This window comes from Ochotona curzoniae, unplaced genomic scaffold (genome assembly GCF_017591425.1).
Source record: "Ochotona curzoniae isolate NIBS_2020 unplaced genomic scaffold, NIBS_Ocur_1.0 contig_2754, whole genome shotgun sequence".
NCBI classification, from domain to species: Eukaryota; Metazoa; Chordata; class Mammalia; order Lagomorpha; family Ochotonidae; genus Ochotona; species Ochotona curzoniae.
In genome coordinates, this window is record NW_024465582.1 from 17125414 (window position 1) to 17152591 (window position 27178).

Sequence of the window (27178 nt, forward strand, 5' to 3'; positions counted from 1 at the left end):
TGAATGAACATCTTTAGAAATTTTAAGAAAGTGGGTCCCAGAAGAAAACAACCCACCCACCCCTGATCCAAGAGAGTATAGCACATACCTTTGCTGGAATTCCATTTCCCGTTGTCACCTGGTTAATGTCCATCTGTCCCAGCCTCCCAAGCCTGCAGCTTTTCCTCTGAGCCTGAGCTCTCAACCTGCATCAACTTGACCCACCATTTTGATGTAAAAGCATTTCACGTAGATATCTCAAGTATTAGTATTTAAATATTTTTTCAGCTACCACCTCAGAGAAAGTTTATGGGTCATATTCTTGCCTGGATTATTGTGAATCCTCTGAAGTAGATGCCTTATCTTGGTCCCTCACCCCACCCCGCCTCTATTCATTTAGCTCACAGCTTTGACCCCCAGTTCCTCCAGTTCTCAAATTGCTACTGCCCCCAGACCTTTATAGGCTTCCCTCTGTCTGCCTGTATTTTCAGATTAAAAGTTCTCTACAATCTGACAGTAACCCACCTTGGAAGCCTTACAGTCCATCGCTCTCCTACTCTGACACCAGCTTGGCCACCTCAGGCTTCAGTGTTGTTTCCTCGGTTTGGGGGCTGCTAACAGTCACTGGCCACACAGATTCTCTGGCATTTGCCTGTCTCTCTACTTACTGAATTTCTTCTAATCTTGATTTGTAAGATTAATTTTTTAGAGTTCTTTGACTTTTCACATTTGATTTTGTCTTAGCCATTAGGAATTTAGCAGGGCACAAAATTTTGCCCCTAGAATCTCTGTCTACTAAGGCAGCTGTATTCCAGCTGAATAATGTGACCTAATGTGTTCAGGTGTTTGGTTTTTTGTTATAGCTATAGTCATGTACCCATAGACACTTGAAAGATGGGAGGGAGGCTGTGAAATTTTTTTATAATAAAATATTTGTTATTTTAATTAATTTAATATATTGGAGGGTTTTTTTTTTAAGGACAAATGTGACAAACTATGATTTTTCCATATTGGTATTCTGTAAATTAAGGAATGAATACATTAAAATTTTTTGAGATTTATTTATTTGGAAAGGAGTAAGGAAGAGAGAAATGGAGAGGGCATAGGGAGGAAGGGATCAATCCATCTTACATCTGTTGTTTCACTTCCCAAATGGCCCAGGATTAGACCAGGTAGAAGCCAGGAGCCTGGACGTCCATCCAGGTCTCCTGTGTGGATAACAGGCCCAACCAGCTCATCAGCAGGGAGCTGAATGACAAGTGGGGCTGCTTGGACTTGAACTGATGTGCTAGCATAGGATGCCAGCATTGTAGGTGGCAGTTTAGCCCTCTATAACAAAATGCCAGCCCCTACTAGTAATTTTTAAAATGTTCTTCCTATTTGAAGATGTCATGGTGAAGCTGAGTCTAGCAACTTCTCCCTCTGATTCTGATTGTGATGAGTGTAAACTAAAAAGCTATTGTTTGTGCTTCTGAGACCTAAGCTCAGATAATCACAGGTGTAACTGCATTGCCATGTTCTCTCTGCTTCTGATTGAGTTTCTTCTGTTTGAGACAGGCCGTGGTGGCCGCGTTGGAACCCATGGGGGTACTCTGTCCTCCTACATTGTGAAGAACATTGCTTTAGACAAGACTGATGACAGCAATCCCCGAGAAGCCATTTTGCGTCATGCCAAAGCCGCAGAAGACAACCCATACTGGGTCTCACCAGCATATTCCAAGTAAGAAAATAACTGTGAAGGAGAAAAATTGAGACGTTTAATGCATTTGGAAAGCATAACAATGACATTTGTAAATTCTAACTTCTCCGTTTCTTATTTCACACTTAAGCATGAAAAATAGGGCCAGGTCCTCATAGGCTTAACAGCCTACGCATTTGTATCTTAAGACTCTAAAATAGTGTGTTTTATTTATTTATTTTAGATTTATTAATTATTTACTTTGTTTATGGGAAAAAATCAGAGGCAGACAGAAAGAAATCTCAGATATCTATTCCCTGCTGCTTCCCAGGTTGTGGATTCCCAGGAAGGTGGAATTGGGAACAGAGCTGGGACTTGAATCTAGGATCCTAATGTGAGATGCAAGCATCTGAGCAAATTCTTAACCTCTGTGCAAATGCTCACCCTTAAAATGAAGAATTTTAAACATAGACCAGTTCTTTCAGATCTTCAGGCTGGTATAAACCATTATGTGAATTCTGTATCTGATTAAGACAACACTTCCTGTATGCATTTCCTTGGTTGAGAAGAGTTAAAGATAAATAAAATGGAGTAGTTTGTAGGTTGTTTAAGGACCAGCCTTTAGGTTTAGTATTGCATATGGAGGTATCACTGCGTAGGAGACCCTACCTGCCCAGATTCCCTTGGATAACTTCACATGGGTGAATGTAAGGTTGTTCATAAAGCCACTAAATCAGCTACCTTAATCTTCCACTGCTATAGACTTTTCAGCCCTTGAATTTTTGAAATTTTCTCTTAATGTTAGACTTGCAGGAAATTTGCAAAATTACTGCAATGAATTCACATATGCGCTTCACCCAACTTCTCCTAATGTTAGTTTGTATATAACTCATGTAATTAATTATGACACTGCCATTGTTACAATACAGTAAACTAAAACTACTTGCCTTAGTTTTCACCTGTTTTTCTGCTCATGTTTTTTTCTTGGTTCCAGGATCTCATTTTTCATTTAGTTTTTATTTCTCTTTAGTCCTCTCTGTGTTACAGTTTCTCAGTTTTTCTTGCTTTTTATGACCTTGACACCTTTAATGAATACTGATGACTTATTTTGTAGACTTTCTCTCAGTCTGAGTTGCGTTAATATTTTTTGTAATGTTAGCATGAAATTATGCATACTTAGCAAAAAAAACCACTGTCATCACCACCAACACACGCGCACACACACACACACACACACAATGCGTTCTATTCAGTGTAACGCATAAAAATCTTAATGATGGTAAAATATCTTATTGTCACTTGGTTAAGACAGTGTCTTCCAATTGTTTCCACTGTAAAATTATCATAATATTTCAGGTCAATATTTTCTTGAGAGGTAAAAGTTTAAAATTGTGAAAATCTTTTTTCTCTTCTAATTTTTGCTGTCTAGTTTTAACATTCCTGGCTGGATTTGGCTGTAACATTATTACTGTGGAATATGCCTAATGGTGATTTTTCTGTTTCCCTCAATTCTTTTATAGTAAATAACTGGAAGTCTGCCTAAAAGAAGAGGTGTCTCTTCCCTCATGTTAATAACTTTTCAGATATTTTTAGTGGTTTCTTAAATGTGTATTCTGTAGGCTAAAATCCAGTGTTCATGCTATGTTTATTTAGTTTATTATTCATATTGCTCCAGTTTTGGCAAAAAACTTCTTCACAGTGGCACCTGTTTTCTTTTCTTCTTTCTTTCCTTCATCCTCCATTCTTCTCTTCCTCCCTCTTTCCTTTCTCTTTCTCTCTCACTTTTTTCTTTTGAAAGATTTGCTATTTATTTATAAGTCAATTACAAACAGACAGAGAAGTTAATCATTGGTTCACTCCCAAGATGACTGCAGCAGCCGGAGCTTGGCCAAGCCAAAGCCAGGAGCCAAGAGCCTCCTTTAGGTCTCCCATGGGAATGGCAGCTCAAACATTTGAGACATCTTCAACTGCTTTTCCTAAGCCATAAGCAGGAAGATCATAAGCAGGGTCAAAGTGGAGCAGCTGGGACATGAACTGGAGCCCATGTGAGATACCAGCATTGCAGACAGTGACTGTGCCCACTGTAACACACCACTGGTCTCACTTGTCTTTTTTCAATAAGTTCTCCAGTATGTTTTTTAGAGAAATTCCTTGATTGTGGTCTCACAAGATGTTTTAAGCTCATCTATATTTTGCTTCCTTCTATCCCTGAAGTTGACCACTTCTCCAAAAGGGCTTTAGTTCCTTTTGTTGGAAAATGGTGTTTAGAAGCCAAGAGCTAAATACTAGATGTGCTCATTGCTGGTGCAGTGCCACTGTTTATAGGTCCTGTCTTCTAACAAATATAGGAGACCAATGCATATCCATCAGCCTCCACATATACACATCTCATTCTATATGTGTATCTAAAGCTGTAAGTTTAAACTGGTTTATCTGATTTTAGTCCTGTACATTTGGTCTTGCCCTTTTTCGTATTTATGACATCTTTCTCTAGTAGTGAGATAATTAGCTGTTATTTGTTCAATTCTAGTATGCAAATGTACTATTTTCAAAATTGCTGACCCATACTCCTGTAAGAAAACACTTTTTCTATCTATATCATAGTATTTGTGTGTGCTTCTTTTGTCTTTATTATAGCCATATAATATCCAGTCAAGATACTACTTTCTAAAATTGTTTGGATAAGAGAGTTTCTTTTTCATTCTAGTCAGTATGGTTACATTGTTTCTTTGAAATGCAGTCGGCTCATTTGTTAACATTTACATTTCTTTTTTTAGGATTTCCCAGTATTGTATTTTGTGGTGTGTGAAATATTATGGTGATGCCAGGAGTCCAAGCTTTTATTTTCAGTTTTTATTTTTTAAAGATATCAGAGAGAGATGCTTCATCTGCTGATTCATTCCCCAGATGACTGTAACAGTCAAGGTTAGGCCAGGCTGAATCCAGGAGCCAGGAACTTCCTCCTGGTCTCCCACATGGGCGCAGAGGCCCAAGGTCCTGGGCTGTCTTCAGCTTTAGTAACTGAATTGAATGGGAAGTGGAGCAGCATTGCCTCTAACCAGTGCTCATAGGAGATGCTGGTGTTGTAGATGGTGCTTTAACCCACAGCGCTGCAATGCCAACCCTGAGTCCAAGCTTTACAGAGGTATAGTCAGAGTTATCTCTCCCTCTTTGCCCTACTCCCCTGTCCCTACCTCAGTCCTCTCTGTTTTCTGCACCTTTCCCATAGCTTCCTTTTACTAATCAATGTCTTCAGTTTCCCATTTATCTTTCCTTTTTGTCACAAAGAATTGATACATGACTGCCTCATACCTCTTTCTTTCTTACTGGAAGAGTATCACAGTATAAATCCTGTCATTGTCTTTTGATTGAGTTCTATATGAAAATCTATGGTGGAGTATAATTACAATGTATGAACATATATGAAGTAAAATGCCATTAATCTTAACATAATAATACTCAAGTTCAACTTTATTACCAATCCACAAAATAATTGATTATGTAAATGCTTTCATTAACCTTTTAGTTAAATGCTAAATTAAGTCTGGGAATGCTATTTGTTAACATGTCAACTACTTTTTATTACAGCATTTGAATTTACCAGTTTATATCTGTCTATGTTGAGATGTAGTTCACGTTTTGCAGTTGTGTCTATTTAAGATATATGACTTGATATAATCTTTTTTGTTTTTCTTTTCTTCACTTAGCAGTATACCATGGAAGTTACTCCCTGTCAACTCATGGAACTTACCCTCATTCTTATGTTGTACTTATTGTATAGATGTATCATAGTTTAGATAAGCTCTCTCCTATGTGGAGTATTTAAGTGAATGCATTTTTATACATGTTGTGTATATATTGTGTATCTGTCTATCTATATACATGTTGTACATATATTCAGTTTTTTCTTTGATGTCTATATATTGCTGAAGTTGTATCCTTCTTTATGAGAAAACTGGACACTGATAGCCTTTCCGAACAGTCACATGCTGGAAAAAAATATCCTTCATAAACCAGCTCAACTCAACTCACATGGTATACTGATGTCAGGCCCTTAGCTGCTGATCATTAAGAGTTACTTTCATCAAAAAAACAGCACAGCATCCTAGCCTTGGTTCTCTAGAAACAGAGCCTGAGATGAAGATTCATGTCTAGGTGACATGCTGCTAGAGAAAGCCAGCAGCAGAGTAGAGCCATGTACTAAAGCCAAGTAAGTGTGTAAATTTCAGCCAGGTCCCAGAAAAGGAGTGTCTTGGTTCAGTCCCACAGCATAATGTTTGAGACTGCAGACAGAGTTGTCCTGTGCAGAGACAGTGGTAGTTGTTTACAGTATGTGTTAATAACCAAGCAGCACAGATGGAACATCTCTGAACAATAAGTTGGATAATATTACAGCAGCTAAGAGGGTCATGTCAAGGCTGGCCAGCTTGTAGAATGCACTTAGCCTCCATTTTTTTATAGTCTTTGTGTGTGCATAAGCTAATATATGTCAACACATCATTGGCAGTTAGATAAGTTTATAAATTATGCTTCTGTTGACACATTGTTATTAATTTTTTAGTACTTCAAAAAACTTGTTTGGAAACATACCATATATTAGAAGAGGAAAGAAAACAGAGCCATTGTTTAACATTTGCTGAACATTGTGGGCATGGTTTTGTAGATAACTGCTCTAAATGTATTTTGTATATTTATACATAAAAACCATTAAGCTATCTCCCAAACTACTTTCGAAATGCTATTTGATGATAATTGGTTGATATTAGAAATTATGTGATGGATGGGAGCTATCAAACTCCTAATTTACCATTGAATAAAATGAAACACTGAGAAGAGAACAATAGAAAATCTGCTGGATATAGAGTCAGACCAGGAACCTGACCTTAGAATTTTCAAGTTACAGTTATAAAACCTAACAAGTAATTATTTTGATAAAGGATTAACTTCAATTAAGTGGGTAATTTATGTCTGATTTTTAATGTAATACATATCATTTTCTAAAAACCCAGCAGTGGACACTGAAGGGTGGACAGTAGACATTTAGAAACCCTCCTTGCACATACCCCTGATTCCTTCATTCCATGTGTTCCAGGTCCTTTGTATCCTCCCAAAGAAAGTCTTCATGGAGACAGATGTATAGATACAGTTGTTGTTTGAAAACACGGGCACATAGCTTGACTTGCAAGTCGATTTTTTATTTTGTTTGTATATTACTTAGTGTGCATCTAGGGCTTGGGCCGATCCAGTCATCTAAAGTTAACTCTCTGCTTACAAATTCCATTGCATGGATTGATTATATGTTTCTGAAACAATACCCTCTTGAAAAACAGTTACACTGTCTTTAGCTACATTGTTTGCTTTCATAAGCAATGCTGGAATTAATATCTTTGGACGTACATATTTGCTCACATGTGTAAAACTTCTAGAAATAGAATTTCTAAGTCAAAGAATGTTTGCATTTTAATGTTGTGTAGATAGTGCCAAATTTTCCTCCAAAAGAGACTTTTTAACTAACTTATCCAGAGCCCTCCTCTCCTCAGCCTTGCTAATATTACTTGTATCTCAACCAATCCACTGGGTGAAAATTTGTAACTCATTGTAGTTTTCTACTTGTTTTTTTTAAAATTTGGGCATCTTTCATGTTGTTTTTCAGTCTTTTCTGTGAATTTTCTGATCACATCTTTTTCTTATTTATCTAATGGCTTATTGTTTTTTTCTTACACATTTGTAAAACTTCTTTAAATTAAGCAAGTTAACTCTTTGTCAGGTATCACAAATATTCTCAGTTATTTTAAATTTTACTTTGCAGATGATGTTTATCCTATTTTTTGGTGTACTTATTGTATTTTTACTTTTGTTGTATATTTGGACAAAAGTTAACTCATACTTGACTACCAAGTATTTAGGGAATTCTTTCTTTTCCATCATTATCATGACTCTGATCTGAATTTTGTCTGCTTTTTTTACCTTTTTATTTTAATTACGTTATTTATATAATGAGAATAAATTTCATGTATTTCACAATATTTAGGAACATGGTGATACTTCCATTCTACCCTCCCTCCTACTTTCCCTCTTTTCTTCCTCCCTTTTTCCAATGACATACTTTCAATTCACTCTATAAGCATAGGCTTAACTGTCCCATCAGGTAAAGAATTCAACAAATAGCAAGTAGAAAAAAAAAACTTGTTCTTCAAGAATATAGATGAGGGATATAAACAGTAATCAAATCTCAAAATGGCAGTTTCACTGATATACGTTACATTTTTTTGTTCTCTGTATATTAGTTACAACAAATCAAGGAAAACATGATATTTGTCTTTTGGGGACTGGGTTATTTCATTAGGCGTGATAGGAAGGTAACCTGCAGAAGGTATCATGCAGAACTCTAATTTAATCTTGTCCCATGGGTCAGACAGTTGCTTTAACACCTTTTATTGAATAACCTAATTTTTCTCATTCAATTGAAATATTATTCATAATGTATTTACATATGAGAATTAATTTTGTACTCTGTTGTATTAATTGTTCTGTCTGTTCAAGAATCATTAGCAAATAGTTATTGCTGTTTCAGAGAACCTAGGATTCATTCTATTGCTAGTGTGTTTTTTTTTATTGGAAAAAATTGACTATCGTAATTTGGATTGGACATAAACTTTCAATGTCGAAGGTTGTGCTAGAGTTTACAACTACAGCCTACTCTGCCAGCTCCAAGTCATACTTCAGAAGGGTTTAAAAACCAAGTCTAATTAATTTCTTTTTTCTTCTTGATGTTGATTTTGTTTTGTGGCTTTTCATTTAAGGGGATGTATAGTAGCTGTGTAATGGAGACTGTCATATTTAGTAACATGTTATTTAACTTCATGACATTGTAAATTTCTATTTTTCTTTCTATCCTTGATTTTGTATTATGACTTTTCATTTGAGGGGATGTACAGTAGCTGTGAAATGGAGACTAACATATCCAGATGTGAGGGTAGACTGCAGTATGCATTTCTACTTCCAGACAAAGATGTACTTATGATGAAACTGTTTTCTATATCTTGACAGTAGGATGCTGGCCTCTCTGCCACTGTCCATGCCCGCAATGATGGACATATGACTGTATGAAGAACTATACTTTAGTAATGATATAGAGGAACTAGGTTGGGGTTGGGGGGAATTGGGGCTGGGATAAGGGAAATCCCAGGAGCCTATGAAACTGTATCATAAAATGATAATAATAATAATTAAAATGTGAAAAAAATTAGACCAGCCTTCTGCAAAAACAAACAAAAAGAACAAGTCTAAAGGTCTTACTTTTGGAAAGGTGTATTATTAGAAATTTGTGTCAATAGTGATAGCCTAATACCTGTTGCTTTCTAGAACAATGCATACAGCACTAAGCTAACATGTGGACATGACACCAGGCTGGTCTGTCACCATGGTGGGAGCACACAGAAGTATAAGAGGACCATTTTGCTACTGGGGCTGTCTGAACAAATTCTTTCACCCATTTCACTGCTTATCATCCTGGTACAAACCAATTGTAAATGCTTTTGTTTTCAGTAAACCAATTAGGACAGTTAACCCTTCCAAACTAGACTAGAACCCAGTAGAGTGAGTTTTTATTTTTTTTCTTTCTTTTTTTTTTGTTTTTGTTTTTGTTTTTAATTCAAATGCCTGCTTGCTTGATCATCAGGCTGCATGCATGACAAACTGGTTAGCCTACACAGTTTATTATTACTCATCAGCAAATGGAATTTGAAGGATTCCACCAAGTGCTTGCTTATAGTACAAGTATTTATAGTGTAAAGCAGATGTGTGACTTGCTCTTCAGGGACAGGACCACCAACCTGTGTGTGTGTGTGTGTGTGTGTGTGTGTGTAGAAGGTACTTCTGACATTCAGTTTTGCTATGTAGAAAAATGAATGAATATATGATCATTTTTGTAAGATGTAAGTAAAAAAGAAAAATCAATTCGATGTTCTTAGAGGGAGAATGGAGTTGAAAGTAGGCCTTCATTTTGCATTCCTCTTCTGTACGAATTTCACAGTTGCCTTGTCAGTTTTCATCAATCTCTGCTTCTCTGATCGTTTCGTCTACTTTATTTGCTAGTTTTTTATATACATTTGTCATAATGTGAGCTATTTCTGCGCTGAGGCAACCATTTCCATCTGTGTCAAAGACTTGAAATGTCTTGTGGATCTCCTCTTCATTTTCTGTGTCTTTCATTTTTCTACCCACAATAGCCAAAATTCATTTGTGGTGTTAACTGCCAGCACCTACTTCGTTGATCATATCATACAGTTAGCTTTTGAACCAGTCAGTGACTTCAGCAGTTGCAACTTTCCTGTTGTGTTGATGTCATCACCAGCTTTGTCAAATTCCTTGAATTCTCTTCTTCGTTCAGTTAATCAGCCATGGTTCAAGTGAAGAGAGAAGGATCAGAGGGAACGAGGGTGGCTGCACCAGCACCAGAGTGGTGACACTGGCGGTACCTCTACCTCTATAGCCACTGCTAAGGCATCTTGTGCCCCCAGGCTGCACCACCCAACTGCCAAACTCATTCTTCTCATCAGAATCTGTCAGTTTATGCTTGCAGATCTCTTTGATTTTATTTCAGGTTCTCTGACAATCTCCCTCCAAAAAAAATTACTGGTGCCATTCTTTGTGGAATTGTATTTCTTGTATAATAATTTAGGTAGAATTTTATATTAATTCTTTCCAACTAAGAGCAAGGTGTATCTTTCTACTTAGTCACATCACTATATCTCTTATTATAGTTCTGTTTACATACATCTTTCAGCTTTTCTTTTAAGTTTATTTCTACTTGTTTTTATTTTCCTGTGCTATCATTTTTTCATCCACCAGATATATAACTTCTTTATATTTGGGAATGCCATACAGTTATATAAATTTGTTATTTATGTATATGTGTATATTGGTTTTGTATACAACCATTAATTATTCTTTTGTTTTGAATAATTTTTACTTAATTTCTTTTCAGTTTACAGGTGTAAAATTAGGCAATAGGCAAATAATACAAAGTTTACCTCCCCCTTTTCAATTCTTATACCTGCTAATTCTTTATCTAACTATGTTGACTGGCATTAGAATAACACTAAATCATTTCAATGAAAGTACACATCTGTTCCTCACTTTGATCTTTATAAGAATGTTTCTTTAAGATTCAACCACATGAAATTTGCCTTTATGATAAGTGAAAAGAGTCAAATATCACAGCTTCATATTCAATCCTGTGGTATTTCCATATAAAGCATAGTAACTTTGAAAACACATAGAAGATGATAAAAAAAAATCTCTTACTTGTGTATTCAAGAAAGATTTACTCAACACTTACTATCAGATAAAATTCTACGATATGGGACTGTAGTCATTATTTTGCAGCTTGTACTCTTTTTTTTTTTTTCTTAAAGATTTATTCAGTTTTGTTGGAAAGGCAGATTTACAGAGAGAAAGATCTTGCATCTACTGGTTTACTCTCCAAGTGGCTACAGTTTCCTGAGCTGAGCTGATCCAAAGCCAGGAGCCAAGAACTCTGGGTCACCCTCAGGTGCAGGATCTCAGGGCCTTGGGCCATCGACAGGGAGCTAGATGGGAAATGGAGCATCTGGGACGTGAATCAGCACCAATAGGGGATCCGGGATTAGCCATTGAACTATTGCCCTGCAGCCTGTATTCTAATAGACAGTAATTAAATCTGTAAATGTTAAATGGTAGTCAATGCCTGGAAGGAAACTATAACAGGGCTAGTGGGCATACAGTAATCAGGTGGAGAAAGACGATAGAATTTGGACTATGATAGTATGGGTGGAACCTCTGCAAAAGTGACTTTAGGGAAATGAGAGCAAACTAGAGCTAAAAGGAAGAACATCTTATGTGGAGAAAACCCCCTGCAAAAGCCAGAAGAGTGTGCATCCTCAAGGGATGCTGAACTTTACTGAGTTCCTTGACCTGTGTGGAAGTGATCCTATGATTTCTCACCTAGATCATGAATCTGATGAATTATGTTTCTGAATTTCCTAATGCAATCCCTTTCAGCATCTTTGATGTTCCCCTCTCCCCCACCATGGTTGTTTTGTATCTTTGACCTGTGTTGGGATAGTTCCCTAAAATTTTTTGAGTGTTTTTCTTTTCTATATTTAGCTTCAAGCTATTTTGAATGCTGTCATACTTATCTCTTTTCTAAGAATTGTTATATTTCACCTGTCACTCTGTCGAACTCTGGTCATTTTATGGAGTGGAAGTTGAGTAGAAATGTATTAGTTTCTTTCCTTCCCAAATATTCTGTGAATTTTTTATGCTTCTGAGGCTGCTTGGTGCATCCCAGTTTTCACCTTTATTTAAAAAGAAATAATTGAAGTTGATGCTGTTTTGAATCATTGATGACCATTACCTATAGATTTTTTTTCTGTACTATAGGTAAGTTAGTTATATTTACTGTTGAATGATGTACCACCTCAACAGTAGTTTTGCAAGGTAGGTAGAACAGGTGTTGTGATATCCTCTTCTTTCTGGTAATATCCTCGTCTTTCTTGTGAGGAAGGGCTACAGTTTATAAATCTGCAGTCAACAGGGCTAAAACCACTTTCCTGGACTCCTAATCATTCCAAACTTTTCAGATAAAGTGCTTTCTCTTAAACGTTCATACCCCGTGCTTGCTTCCATTTCTTTCCTCCCACCCAGTTTTGTCACCTTAACTGACAAAGTTCATGGCACTTTCTGTGGCATGCAGTTTGTTAGACAGGCTCTCCATGCTGTTTCTCCTATGTTCACCTGCTAGAGTATATACACTGTTACTGCCAAGTGTTTGAAGGGAAGCTAATATTCTAAAGGTCACTGTAATTGAGAATATGTGTCTGGTTGTTTTTCTTCACTGCAATTGCCTTCTGTCAGTGATGAAATGAAGATTTATTTACTGTATCTCATATTTATCACAGAAAAGCACAGTTAGACATGCCACAGTTCTACTTGCCTGCACTTGGCACCTGCTCACCTGTGTTCTCTCGTCATGATCATGAGGAGTCTGTGCACACTCGGCATTTATTTGAGTTCTCTTTCTGGCACTAGCAATGTAATAGCCATGTAAGTTTCAAACACAGCACGATCACAGGGGACTCTTGTTCAGCCACACACAGGCAGATTCGGTTACAGTGGCTTGTTAAAAGATGCTGCTGGGGGCCAGGAGAACAGAGCTGGCTGGGGAGTGGGCAGGATGTGGATCCAGAATGCTATTAGCTTACACATCAGACAGGGATAGATGTGTGTGGGAGCCTGGAGCCCAGCCAGCAGCCTGCCAGGCTGACAGCTCTGTCAACTATGGTCATTTTTTCTGCCAGATAAACTGTCGTTACTGCTGCTTCAGTCAGTTTAATTTTCAGTGTGTGTCTTATCTAATACATGTTGAGCATTTTGAGTTAGTAGGTAATGTTTGAGGAGGTCACTTTGAGCAAGTGAAGGTTTATATATTACTTGTGTCAGCAAGAGATATAAATCCACAGTGAGAAAATACCTTCTTTTTTTTCCCTCCAGAGTTATATTTAGGTGACTAATTGTCACTGTCTGCCATATTTCTGTGTAGAGACCAGGGTTTTTTAGAGTGATTTTTGTGAGGGCCTTCATCAAGTCAAGTGTGTATTGGGTGCAGCAGTAGGCAGGTGGAAGAGGGGTGTTGATGAAAACTCAGATATCTAGATTCCATCCCTGACTGCCTAGAGCAGTCTGTGGGTCTCAGCTGGGATTCTGCATTTTAAAATGTGCCCCCACATGCTTGTTTTGCTTTCTATCCCTTGTTAATGATAGAAAAGCAGTCATTGAAAACAAACCATAAGTGATGACCCCTTTAAAAAAAATCAGGCTTACAGATTATTCCAGTTATATACATTCCTAGTGCTGGAAGAATATTTACATAACAAAGGCTTTTCTCCAGGACTTTAAAAAAAGGGAAGACTGCTGTGTTCTGTTTAACATGTAAATTATTTTACCAAATGTATATTTCATACACAGCTTTGTTAAAATGCATCTCTCACATGAAATGAGGAAGACCTGATAGCTAAAGCAAGGTATGTAATAATAGTGGCATTTTAAAGGTCTTATTTATTTATTTATTTATAGGAAATGCAGACCAAAGATGGAAAGACAGTTATCTTCTGTTCTGTTGGTTGTATTCTTCAGATGCCCGCTGTAGCTGGTGCTGGGCAGGCCAGAGCCAGGAGCCTGGAACTCCATCTGAATATCCGAGGTGGCTGGCAGGGACCCAAGCACATTAGCAGCTAGTTGGATCTGATGTGGAGTAAGAACTCAAACCCAATCTCTCTGATATGGGATTGGGGCATCCCTCACCAGCGTAACTCCTACACCAAACACATGCCCCTTAAATGACATTTCTATTGTATTATTTATACTATGCCAGACTAAATTGCATACATAACATCCATTTAATTCTCATAGTGGTCTTATGAAGTAAGTGGTGTTCTCATCCCTGTTTTAGGGGCACGGCAACTGAAAACTGCAGCTCAACCAAAAGCCATAGAGGAAGTAGGTGGCAGAATTGGGGTTTGAGTGCAGACAGATTGGCTTCAGAATCCAGCAGGACACTGCTTATCATGATAAACTAACTGGAGTAGTTATCTGAAAAGTTGCAACTGTAAGAATGTTGAGAAGGCAGGAGACAGAGAAAGGACGAGACAAACCTGCCCGAGCCACAGGTGACGCTGCTACTGCAGACCTGGCCCTGCTCTATTCACTTCTGACCAAGGACTCCTGCTCTTTGAGAAAACTGTTGTTGATTCCCACACTGGTTAATAAGCAGTGAAAATTTGGAAAAGATGAAAGCAGGACAAATAATTAAATTTGGCCCAAGGAGCAGTGCCCCAAGCAAGGTGAATGTGGAGTCCCCGCCTCCTCAAGACTCCATCCCTGTGGCTACAGAGGTGGACATGCAGGGTGACTCAGAAGCTATTGGCATGAGGAAGCTGGCAGGAGACGAGGGTGAGCTGTGCACTAGAGGATAGGAGGGTAGGGAGCAGGTGCCCCCGACAAGGAGGCTGGCAGCCAGCCACAAGCAGCAAAGCGGCCTCCTTGTCTAGAGCGTGCCTTGTCCAGGAAGGTGGGAAGAGGGTCCTGCTGTCTCCACGCAGGACGGGAGCTCAAACACAGGCCTGGCAGCCTCTTCTCTGAGTCTCCTGCCCTAGGCAGGCCAGGGTCGCTCTAGTCCCTGCCCTCCATGGTGAGCAGCCCTGTAGGAATGTTCTGCCTGTGGGGACCTAAGAAAAGCTCTTGTCCAACCACTGGCCACTCATCTCCAACCCCTGCCTTCTAAATCAAGAGCTTCTTACCCCTTTAAAAAGACACTTTTAAACTTAAGAAAGTAATCATCTTTTCCTCTGAGAGGTGGGTAGCTGACAGTGCTCGCCTCCCTTCCTCTCACTCTTCTCCCCCCTTTATTTGTTTTTAAAGACTTATTTATTCATTTGACAGAGACAGAGAAACAGAGATTTTTCATCCCATTTCATTCTCTAATTGGTTGTGGATATAGTCCAGTTTGAAACCAGGAGCCTTGAATTTTGTATCATTTCCCATGTGGGTGGAAGGGACCCAAGTGTCTGGGCCATCCTTCTTTGCTTTCCTAGGCTCATTAACAGTGAACTGGTGCTCCAGTATGGGGTGCCAGTGTTACAGGTGGTTGTTTAGCCTATGTGCCACATTACTGACCCCTGGTGCACACTACCTTTGGAAAGCTGTTGCAAGCTGCATTTCTACCTTCCATGCAGCCAAGCGGCTCCCTCAGGGAGCTTCACGGGTCCAGCTTCAGGGAGAGGATCTGGACTGGGAACCGTATAGACAACACTTTGTCCTTTCAATTAAGATAAGTGATACCTGCATCCCAGGAAGTAAGTGTTACCAAATTGAGGGGAAGAGACAGAACAACTGAGTGGCTATGATGCTCAAAGTGTTGATATGAAGCCAGCGTGGTGTAGCAAAGGGAGCACTGGACCTGGACCACAAGTCTGGGATCATTTCCAGCTCTGCCATACTGTGATCTCACTGGGTTTCACCAGATGCAGTTATCCCCTGCGAAGGGAGTAGGTAGGGCTGTCCCAGGGCCCAGCTCTGCTGATGATTTTGAAAAGAAATAGCAGGAGGGCCTGGCGGCGTGGCCTAGCGGCTAAAGTCCTTGCCTTGAATGCTCCAGAATCCCATATGGGTGCTGGTTCTAATCCCGGCAGCTCCACTTCCCATCCAGCTCCCTGCTTGTGGCTTGGGAAAGCAGTTGAGGACGGCCCAAGGCTTTGGGACCCTAAACCCGTGTGGGATACCCAGAACAAGTTCTTGGATCCTGGCTTCGGATCGTCATAGCATCGGCCATTGCACTCACTTGGGGAGTGAATCATTGGGCGGAAGATCTCTCTGTCTCTCCTACTCTCTGTATATCTGACTTTCCAATAAATAAATAAATCTTTAAAAAAATTAAAAAAAAGAGATGGTAGCACATAGTTGTGTGTTCTATAAATGGGATTCCAGGCTTTAGTGGGCTGTTTCAGGTCTGTTGTCCTTAAAAGACTTATTATTCTAAATACTTACCATTTGATGGAAAAAGATATAAAGGGGTTTTCAAAAGGCAGCTGATGGCCTTTATTATTATTATTATTATATATATTTTAATTTTTTACTATTTATTTTTTATGTTCTTTCCATTTTTATTTCCTTCCTTCCCTTTCTCTGTTTCCACAATTTCCACTTATGTTCCTTACCATCCTCACAGTCTTTGAACTCTTCACACACAGCATTGTGTATAAATGTGCCCTATTAAGGGATCTGAGTTTATTTTTAAAATATTTTGTATTTGTATCCTAACAAAAATAGAAAATACTTTATCTAGAAAAATCTTGTTGTCTCTCATCTTATGTGTCCCGGTATTTTTTTTAAGTCTTTGATTGGCTATTCCCTAGAAAGAATCACTTCAAGAGGAATCTTTCAGTTAAGGCTTTTATTTGATGTTAATAATTCTGCAATTGTGATGACTGGGTCAGAGGTCATCTGAGCCGTATTCATTCTAATGGGGTTAATAAGTGTGTCAGATTGTCAAGTCATGGCTATAATTGACTTTGGCTTTGAGGTTTTCCTTCATAATAAACAATGGGCCCTGAGCCAAAAAAGCTTGTGGTTTAGACTTACACAGTGATGATTAAGTAAAACCAGTGATTTCCCCTTGTGCCCAGGACACTTTTTGCTTTATGCTTTTTGAATGAATCATATCAGAACACTCATAATGAAAGAAAATGTGTGGACTTTCCATTGCAGCTGAAAACATTTTGATGATTTCACTCTGGCATGAGCGTTAGAGCAGTACAGAAGGCAGAGTCTGGAGCTTAGTCAGATGAGAGACACGAGCAGAAATACTCATACCTAGAATGGCTCATGAAAACAAATGCACCCCAAAATGCACTTGGAGGAAACCACAGGCGAACCTTGTCTTGTTGTCTTGTTTCTATGCTAAGATTTCCTTCATGTAGAAGCACTGAAAATGGACTTGGGTTCTGGCATTTTTCCATAGCACACAGATTCTAGAAAAGATCTCCTTTGTTATTTGTCTCTAATAGTTATTTTTTTAAAGATAGATTTATTTATTTATTTACAGAGAGGATGAGAGACAGAGAGCAAGATCTTCCATCCGATGGTTCACTCCCCAAGTAGCTGCAGTGGCTGGAGCTGAGCCAGTCCGAAGCCAGGATCCTTGAGCTTCTTCTGGGTCTCTCACATGGATGCAGGGTCCCAAAGCCTTGGGCTGTCCTTGACTGTTTTCCCAGGCCACAAGCAGGGAGCTGGATGGGAAGTGGAGCTGCTGGGATTAGAACAGGCACCCATATAGGATCTTGGCATGTTCAAGACAAAGACTTTAGCCACTACACTATCACACCAGGCCCACAAATAAGTAGATTTATTTATTTGAAAGCGTGACAGAGAAAGAAAGTAAGAGAGAGGAATTTTCCATCTTTTGATTCACTCTCTGGCCACAACAGCCAGGACTGGGCCAGGCCAAAGACAAGAGCCCAGAGTTGCATCCAGCCATCTGCTGCAGCCTTCTCAGGCACATAAGCAGGAAGCTGGATCAGAAGCAGAGCAGCTTGGACTCAAAACTGGTGTTCCAGTATGGGATGCTAATATTACTGGTGGCATCTTAACTTCTTGCTCCACAATGCTGGCCCTTGTCTCAAATATCTTTGAGATTTAGTTTAGTTATTTTTTTTTTAAGATTTATTTTATTTTTAATGGGAAAGGCAGATTTACAGAGAAAAGAGATACAGAGAGAGAAAGGACTTGTGTCTACTGGCTCATTCCCCAAGTGGCCACAACAGCCAGTACCAGGCTGATCCGAAGCCAGGAGCTTCTTCCAGGTCTCCCTCATGGGTGCAGGATCCCAAGGCTTTGGGCCATCCTCCTCTGCTTTCCCAGACCACAATCAGCATAGAAATAAGATGGGAAGAGGAACAGCTGAGATACTAGCCAGAGCCCATATGGACTCCTTGCTGATGCCACTAGGCTATTGCACCAGGCCTGAGAATTAGTTTTCTAAAAAGATATCTGGAAAGATTAATCAGCACAAAATATCAAATGTTTAGAATTGTGGATTTGAGAACGACATTTGTTTAAATCTTTGTAATTGTTCTATAAAATTATGGTAAATATTAGCAAATTCAGAGTGTACTGAAGCTGAGATAAAATAAAACAAAAGGCTTTTTATTTTTAGGTTTCCTCTGATTGGTTATTTTAATAGCTGGCAATGGGCCTGGTACAACAGCCTAGTGGCTAAACCCTTGCTTTGCATGTGCCAGGATTCCATATGGGTGCCTATTCCATCCCAGATGCTCTACTTCCCATCCAGCTCCCTGTTTGTGGCCTGGGAATACAGTAGAGGATGGCCCACAGTTGTGGTATCCTGCACCCACAAGGGAGTTCCAAAAGAAGCTCCTGGCTCCTGGCTTTGGATCAGCTTGGCTACAACCACCATTGCCACTTAGGGAGTGAACCAACACATGGAAGATCTTTCTATCTATCTCCTTCTCTCTGTAAACCTGCTTTTTCCAATATAAAACAAATCTTTAAGCAAAAAGTTGACAGTAAATGTGTTCTAGTGAACACATTTACAAATGAGTGTACTCCCTAAAGTTCATGGAATTGGAAATTAAAAGATAAATTTATTCTGATGCAAAAAATAATTTGAAACTCATGCATGATTTTTTGTAGTGCATATTTCCTCTGAATTTATTGAAGATCCCTTATATAGAGTGTTGAATGAAAAAAGTCTTTACTATTCTATAAATGAGTTAATCAAAGTGGAAGGTTTTAAATGAGCGACTTAGAAAAAGGGGAATGTATGGACCATAACCCAGTTTGAGGAAAGATCACTTCACTCAGGATCCCTTAGTGATTCTGCAGCAAGGCTCAAGCTGTTGTGCACCGTGGTGATGGGTTATCTGGCCCAATGGAATGCTCTCCTTGCATTGTTTTCTTTTCTGTCAGTCCCTATATAGGCTTTTGTTTTGGACAAGATAAAAAAAAACCTGTCATTAGGTATCTACTTGAGTTAATGACTTCGTGTCTAACTCCCAAGAGTTAAAGAGCGCTCCTTACCAGAGGGACTTGAACGCACAACCCCATAATCCCCCTTCAGTGTTGTTCTAGAAGCATCAAGCATGCAGGGACCAGCTTTACCACACTGAGAAGTGTTTCCCCGCAGTTGGCAGAAATTCATCATGCAAATGTTTGTGTTGAGAAGCCAGATTCTTGCTCCACAGTCTTTCTGTCAGAGCCCTATTTCTCTCTTGTCTTTCCTGAGCTGTAGTCAGAAGGGTTGGTGCTCGCTTTGTAAAATAAATGATCTGCATATCTGTCTATTTGAAAGGCAGAGTTACACAGAGAGCTAGAACTGGAGTAAGAGTGAAAGAGTCTTTTATCTGTAGGTTCATTCCCCAAATGGCTGCAAAAGTCAAGGCTGCTCTGGAAGAAAGCCAGAAACTGGGAACTCCATCCAGGTCTCTTACATGGATGCAGGGGCCCAAGCACTTGGGACCGTCTTCTGCTGCTTTCCCAGAGGCATTAACAGGGAGCTGGATCACAAGTGACAGTCAGGACTCAAAGCAGCACTCACATGGGATGTCAGTATCACAGGCAGTGGTTAATGTGCTGTGCCACAGCAGGCAACCTCTTTTCCTTTCCTTACTTTTCAGGATTCATTTGTCTATCTGCAAGCCAGAGAGAGAGAGAGAGAGAAATAGGTGGAAAGAGGAGAATGGAGCTTTCTGCAGGTGGTGCTCAGTGTGGTCCTCCACAGCACTGATGAGCGAAGGAGTTATAGAAAATTTTATAGCAATTGAGTGTATCTGTTGAATGTAATAAAATTTGTGTTTGTGTTTAATAGCCTTTTTATTTTTCTGGAAATATACAGCTGGAAACAAAGTCTGGCCTTGTCCTACAGACAGCCCTAGTTTGGAGGCCCAGGCCCTGTCCAGATTGCCTCCTTGTTATTATGGAAGAGGAATAGTTATTCCTTACTCTAAGCCAAAGAGACTAGTTGTTTAATTTCAATATTTCTTTTCTTTTCCTTTCTTCCTCTTTTCTTTTCAAAACAAACTTAAACCTGTTTAGTGAAATACAAATGACTTGAAATTTACTCCTATGCCATCTTTTGTGTACAGTTCAGTGGTCTTAGGTGCGTTCATATTGTTGGGTAGCCAATCTTCAGATCTCTTCATCTTGCAAAACTATAAGCTGTACACCCCATTAAACAACTCCCTGTTGCCCCTTCTACTCATTGCCTGGCTACCACCATTTGTCTCTGTCTCTGTGAGCTTGACCATTGTAATTACCTCCTATAAGTGGTGTTTACTTTTTGTGACTGATTTGTTTTCACTAAGCATAGGGTTCTCAAGGTTCAGCTTTGGGAAAGCAGCTTTCAAAATTCTCCTTTTTAGGCTGATTATTATTCCACTTATGTTTATCCCCATTTTGCGTTTCCTTGTATCAATTAGAAAGAACTTATGTTCTTTTTATCCACTAAGCATTGTAATGCTACCATGAATTTGGATGTACAAATATCTCCTCAACATTGAGATTTCAGTTCTTTTGCAATATATACCCAGAAGTACAATTGGTGCATGATATGGTAATTCCATTTGATAATTTTTTGAAGATGGCAATACTGTTTTCCATCATAGCTGTGCCATTTTACATTCCCATCAAGTGTGTGAAATGTTTCTAGTTTCTCCACGTCCTGGCCACAAGTATTTTCTGGTCATTCTTATTGTAGCCATTCTAATGAGTGTAAGATGGCATCTTATTATGGTCTAGCTTTTCATTCGCATAGTGATGCTGAACCTTTTCTTGGACTCATTAAACTTTTCTATATCTTTGGAGAAATATCTTGATATATTTTATTCATTTTTAAATGGAGTTGTGTGGGTTTTTGTTGTAGGAGTTTTTAATATTAGAAGATATTAATCCTTATCCAGATTTATGATTTATAAATATTTTGTTTCATTCCATAGATTTTTTAACTCCGTGTTTTGTGTCCTTCCCTCCACGAAAGTTTTAAATTTGGGTGTAGTCCAGTTTATTTATTTTCTCATTTTGTCTTTGGCATCATACTCAAGGTATCGTGTTATGTCATAATGCTCTTCCCTGTGTTTCCTTCTATGAGATTTATGGTCTTCATATTGATATTGAGTCTTTGATTCATTTTGATTTTTGTATGTTACATAAAGGTTACATATATTACATAAGGATTACATATATTACATAATGGTTCTGCTCCTTTGCATGTGGATATGTACTTTGACCAACACTATGGATTAGTAGGATCCTAGCTTCTACACTTATGTATTCCTTACCTGGCCATCACAATGAAAGGAGAAATGGCAAACACACCCTGGACAAATTTGGACACTGGTTTGTGCCTTGATTTAGTAGTGTGGGGAAGGGGGGACTATGGCAAGTTGAATGTTAGCTCATGATTTGATATTATATACATATAACATGGCCACTTTGCTGCCAACATTGTGAATAATCCAGAAATGAAGATTAACATAAAGTATGGAATTTAAAAAAAAAGAATCCTTATCACCCAAGCCCAAATCCACCAAATTTAAATTCCTGATAAGGACAAGAAAATGTTGTGGCTACATGATTGTAATGTAAGCATTTACTTCATAAATTTATCAAGGTCAGTGACTAAAGGGTTGGGGGAAAGTATTTCCTTTGGAAAACTTGCGGTTTTTGCATTTTTCTTTTTTGTAATGGCTGCTAAGGAAATTAAGTGCCAAAATTTGTGCTTGGATACATACCTTTACATTCTTTAGTTCTTGACCTTCTACTCATTTGCTTTGCTTTGACCTTTACAAATCAACTTTATTAAAATACAGTTTCCATACAATGAAGTAGAATGTGTACTCATTTTAAATTCTGTCAAGCACACATATACCACCTCTGTGGTCATCCCTTCTAATCAGGAGTTTAGAACATTTTCATTCCATGAGGGAACATATCTAAAATGTCCCCTCAGGCCTCTCTGTAGTTCTCTTTCTACCGGACATTAAGTGCTTCTGTTAATTCAGTATTCCTTATTGTGCACCATTACCCTTATGGAACTAACTGCTTTTGGAAGTTGATGGAATGTGATATCCTCTTAAAGCTCTCAGTTTTCTTCCTGTGATCTGCCATCATTGTTTTGTTTTGATCTTAGAAAGTGATATTGTACTTTATTGGTACTTAAATCTCATTACAGCTAAAATTTAGCTGGCATCCTGTGAAACATCGTTATATATCTTTGGAGAACCTTTTTTCCTTGCTAGGTATCAAACACCTAATTCAAAGGATATTTTTAAACCAAACATACTTGTTCCTGTAAGGGTTTGTCTGTACCTAACTGGTCAGTGTCTTTGGCAGAAAATGAAGTATGTGACAAGCACCAGTAATTGCCTTGCTGTAGCGCATGAGAAAGCCCAGTGGTCCTGCTTCTAGTGATTCAGCAACTTGTGGCTCATGAAAATCCACAACTGCTTTTTGAAATGTCAGAGCTGTGACCTGTGTGTGGATGCCCCGACACTGCTTTGAGGTGACAGCAAGTTTAACCAGTTACATTGTATTTGGGGACAGCTTGGGCCCTGTATTGTTGTTTGAGAGAATGGGCGAAACCATGCATTGGGAATTCTCAAACATGACTCTAGTGAGAGAACATCAGCATAAATTGTGGGTCATTTCACCTTCTTCCCCAAGATAACAAAGAAATACAGATAATGTAAAGTTTCAGCCTTAGTTTCACTTGGCAAATAAAAGGAATTGTCATTATTTTTACAGCATTCTGGAGATACCCTCATACAATGAGTTGAAATGAAGATATAAGCCCCCAAATTTTTATATTTAAATATAAATGTAAGCTAAAAACATAATGTTTTAATATATCTTTATGATGTGATATAGCTGCTTTTAAAAGGAAATCAGCAGTAGTTTGACAAAAAAGGGCTTATTTTATTTTCCTTGGAATTTTTTCTTACGTGGGTGGTGTGGTGAGGAATGCCTTTGAACCAGGTGTGTGTGTCCAAGTCATAGAAAACCCTCCTGCAAAGGCTCCTGGCGTGCTCGGTGGCCTCTGGCAGTGACGTTGGTGTAACAATGTGATTGCCAGTAGCAGTGATGTCTTCCGCAGTGCTTGGGTTTCCATGCATTGTTCCGAGTTTGGAGGTGGAGGGGAGGTCATGTTTTTGTTTTTGTTTTGTTTTGTTTTCTGCCTCAAATTGCTATATATAGTAGCTATCATTTTGAACTAATTCTATGAGTAACCTGTTAACTCCAACACTCCTGTCTGTGCCATAATCCAGGAGCAACCCAGAGAATCATTTGTAAAGATCCTGCTGAGTCTTGCCTGGTGACCATAATTAGTCTTTGAAAATGAGGTAGAAGATGGTGAGTGTGTGTGTGTGAGTGAGGTTCCCCCAGATTTGGTGCATTTCCATTTTAAGATGAGAACTGCTGCAGAAGGAAAACCTTAAAAGAATATTTGACTATTTTTCTGAATATAATAATATACCCACTTTCCTTTTTCTTTGCCAGCAGTTTAAAGGTTTATATTTAAAAATCTAAATGTAATCGGTTTTTCAGGTTTTTTTTCTCCCACTCAGTGAAAGAAGCAAAGTCTAACATAACAAACATAGCAGACTAAAATTTTTCTTCTTCTTCTTTAACATTTTCTCTTAGGACTCAGCCCAAAACCATGTTTGCTCAAGTTGAATCTGATGACGAGGAAGCAAAGAATGAACCAGAATGGAAAAAACGTAAAATCTGAAGACTTTCAACAGGAACTGTTTGCAAATGAATAGGATGGATATGGAGCAAGATTTTTTCCTTAATGCTTGTGAAATAAAAAAAAAAATTTAAAAAAAACATTTTTATGGACGGATTTTTGTCCTGTATATTATTGAGTTATTTGAAAAGATTAGTAGCTGTTCCCCACTCAAGTTATGCTTACATTTTCTTGCCTACTGTTATTAAGCTGTATTACAAGTAAACAAGAAACAGATTCTAAGCCCATCACCAAGTATGAGTGTTCAGGGTATTTGGAGACTATTCAGTTAGTTACTGATCTTGCACAGAGTCTCATAACCTTGGAGGGCAACATGTACATAGAAATGTTCATCTGCATTGGGCTATTCTAGCAACATAATTTGGAAATAAAGATCAAAAAGTTTAATATTTCTGTATAATGTCACAATGGTTGTTTACGTGACTGTAAATAATTAGGCTGAGTTCAAACCAGATCATTGCCAAACTAGGAAAGAACATGTGTCTGATTATCCTCCAACAGTGCAATGTGGCGGTTACGGGCTAGGAGAGTGGGCTTTGAAGTCAGGGCAGTGTGAGTTCAAGTACTGGCTCTGCTCTTTACTGATTAAGTTACCATAGGAGAGTTGTTAAATTTCTCTCTTTTTTAGCCTTGATTATACCAGTACCAGGTTGGTCAGGAAAGTGGAAGCAGATAGTCTTAATAGAATATTTGTTATAGTATAGGGCACACAGCACATACACACAACTTACTTTTGAAAAATAGGGGTAATATGGACGTTTGGTATGGTGATAAACACACTACGGGTCCCAGCTCTGCTTACAGTCCGGCCTGCTACTGATGCAGCCCCCTGGGAGGCGCAGGTGATGGCTCAAGGGGTTGGATATTTGGCACCCACAAGGGACACCTGGAATGTGTTCTTGGATCCTGATTTGACCTTGGCCAAATCCTGGCTACCGTGGGCATTTGGGAAGTTTAAAGCACACAAACAAACAAACAAAATAAACATTTTGTGGAAAAAGGAATTTAAAAATGAATTTACAAAAATAAGTCTGATAATGTTATCTTTGCCTGATTTTTTATCGATGTTAAATTAGAAAGGCATCCAAGTGCTTTTGTAAATGTAAGGCTAGATAAGTAGAAGATGTTAATCAGATTCTTCTGCTTTTGGGGACTAGGAAACTAAAACAAATATTGGCAGCTTGTCCAAAGTAATAATGAGTCAATAGAATAAAATTCTGTGGACTGATTTCACAGACATGGGATAGTTTTGCATGTTAAATAGTTCCCTCCAGTTTTTTTTTTTCTTTTTAAATTACTGCCTTTTATCCTCCTGCTCTCTTCTGTGGAAAGGGAATGATTCTCCAAAAAATATGTCAGGAAGTTCCTGTTTCCATGAGCTTCGTGTACTCTGTCCATTGGCTCTGCAGACCTTTTTGAAAACCACTGCTGTATTGCTTTTATGGCTCCCAAAAGGGCACTGGGCATTCTTCTGTAGGAAAGGCCTCAGAAATTCCATAATCAGTACCATTTTGCAGTCGTTTTTCCTTCCCACTCCATCTTCATCTTAGTTCCCTTCCCTGTGGCATAACCCATGGTTGGCAGGTGATAAGGGAAAGAGCAAACATTTGCTGTGGACCAACTAAGTGATGAGTACTAGTCTAGGCTATTTACTTGAATCAGTGAATCTTATCCTTGCAAAATCCCATGAATAAGCAAAATTGTTAAACCCACTTTACAGATGGAACAGAAGAAATTCAGTATGTCAGTCTAAGGTCATAGTCACTGAAGGCCCAAATGAAGCGACCCCAGATCTCCAAACAGCAGTAATTAACAAATTGCCCCCATTTTTCTACTCCTGTTGCAAAACACTTCATCCCAAATCTATTACAGACCAATATTTTGTTGCAGCTGCTCAGGATTTGTAAATGTATTGCTTCTTAGATAAGATTCACCAAAAGCTTCTACATTTTCCCATTTTTAATATAAACATTGCACCATATGGAAGTGTTTGCTTGTACAGTCCAGCAGTGGAGGGATGAGGGGAGGAGTAAAATCCTAATCGAAATGATCTCAGCCAGGTCTGTGATGATGTAAGGGGAGGGAAGACATATTTAACATGAAGATGATTTTCTTGCTGTTACCCACAGCACCAGTGGACCGTTAGAGGTTTGCAATCATCTGCCACATTCTAGAGAAGTTTATGAAGATTTCGCTTTTGCTCATGGGAGAGTAATAAAATACACATAAGGATTTCAGTATGGAATTTGGTGAAGGAAAGCTGGAGCGTCAGACCTGGACAAATGGTGAGTTTTCATCTGTTGTCCTGATGGATGCCATCAGTTGGCCGTCCCTCAGACCCTTTGTCTGCCTCCGCACAACCTTACTGTATTCTGCCTTGGTCATCTGTATTTTTAGTTCTTCGAAGAAAGGACTTAAACATCAGCAGAAGAACCTCTTTACCCCATGTGGTTTCTAGCCTATTTCTGCCTGTGTCATCTTCTGAATTTCTCAGGTAGGCCTTCCTCCTCCTTTTTCTGTACCACCCCTTCTAGATTTCAGACTTTAGCCTTCATCAGGACCAGTCAAGGACTTTTGTGTTGGGTGTTCCTCTTGCCATCCTCATCCTGTCCATCTTTCCTGCTGCCTTCAGACTCTGTCTTCCAAAACCAAAATGGATCCATTTCACTCCTTTGCCTAGACTATTCAGATCAATAGTGTTAATTTATGGGGCACAGAAGGTCATCCAGGACCCTGGTTCTCCCTCTTTTTCTTGCTTTAACTCCTGCTGGTTTGGCGCATGTGTCTATTATGTGGCCACACTGAACCCAAGTGGAACCTTGTTGTTTGGTCCCTGAACATCTATGTGCATGTTAGCCTTGTTCCCTGCCCCCATCTTTTAAAGAAGCTCCCTGTTTTCTCTTGGAGACCAGAATAAAATTGCTCCCTAATCAGCCTTTCATGACCTGCCTGGACTGGCCATTTCCTTCTTTTGCTCTCATATCTCTCTATTGTAGTGTTTCATATTGTATGATAAATGTATACATGTGCATGGATTGTGGGTGTGGCTTGTGTGTGTGAACACACTAGAATATTTATTGTTTAAAAATAGCATTGAGTTCTGAAATATTCAACATATTCATTTTATGAGATAACAAGGCATATTGTATCCATATTTATAT

At 38.8% G+C, this 27178-nt stretch overlaps 1 protein-coding gene across 3 annotated transcripts in view; it reads left to right on the top strand.

Annotated features, from left to right (window-relative positions):
- The window catches only part of WDR70 (WD repeat domain 70), a 201456-nt gene extending 176884 nt beyond the window's left edge, over positions 1 to 24572 (top strand). For 2 of the 3 annotated variants that reach the window (XM_040977475.1, XM_040977477.1), the window contains 2 exons: positions 1537 to 1699; positions 23912 to 24571. In XM_040977475.1, coding sequence (XP_040833409.1) covers positions 1537 to 1699; positions 23912 to 23999 — 251 coding nt within the window. In that variant the 3' untranslated portion in view covers positions 24000 to 24571. Of the gene's footprint in view, positions 1 to 1536; positions 1700 to 23911 lie in introns of all 3 variants that reach the window. The other variant, XM_040977476.1, reaches the window with a different exon arrangement.
- Positions 24573 to 27178: the final 2606 nt, after the last annotated feature.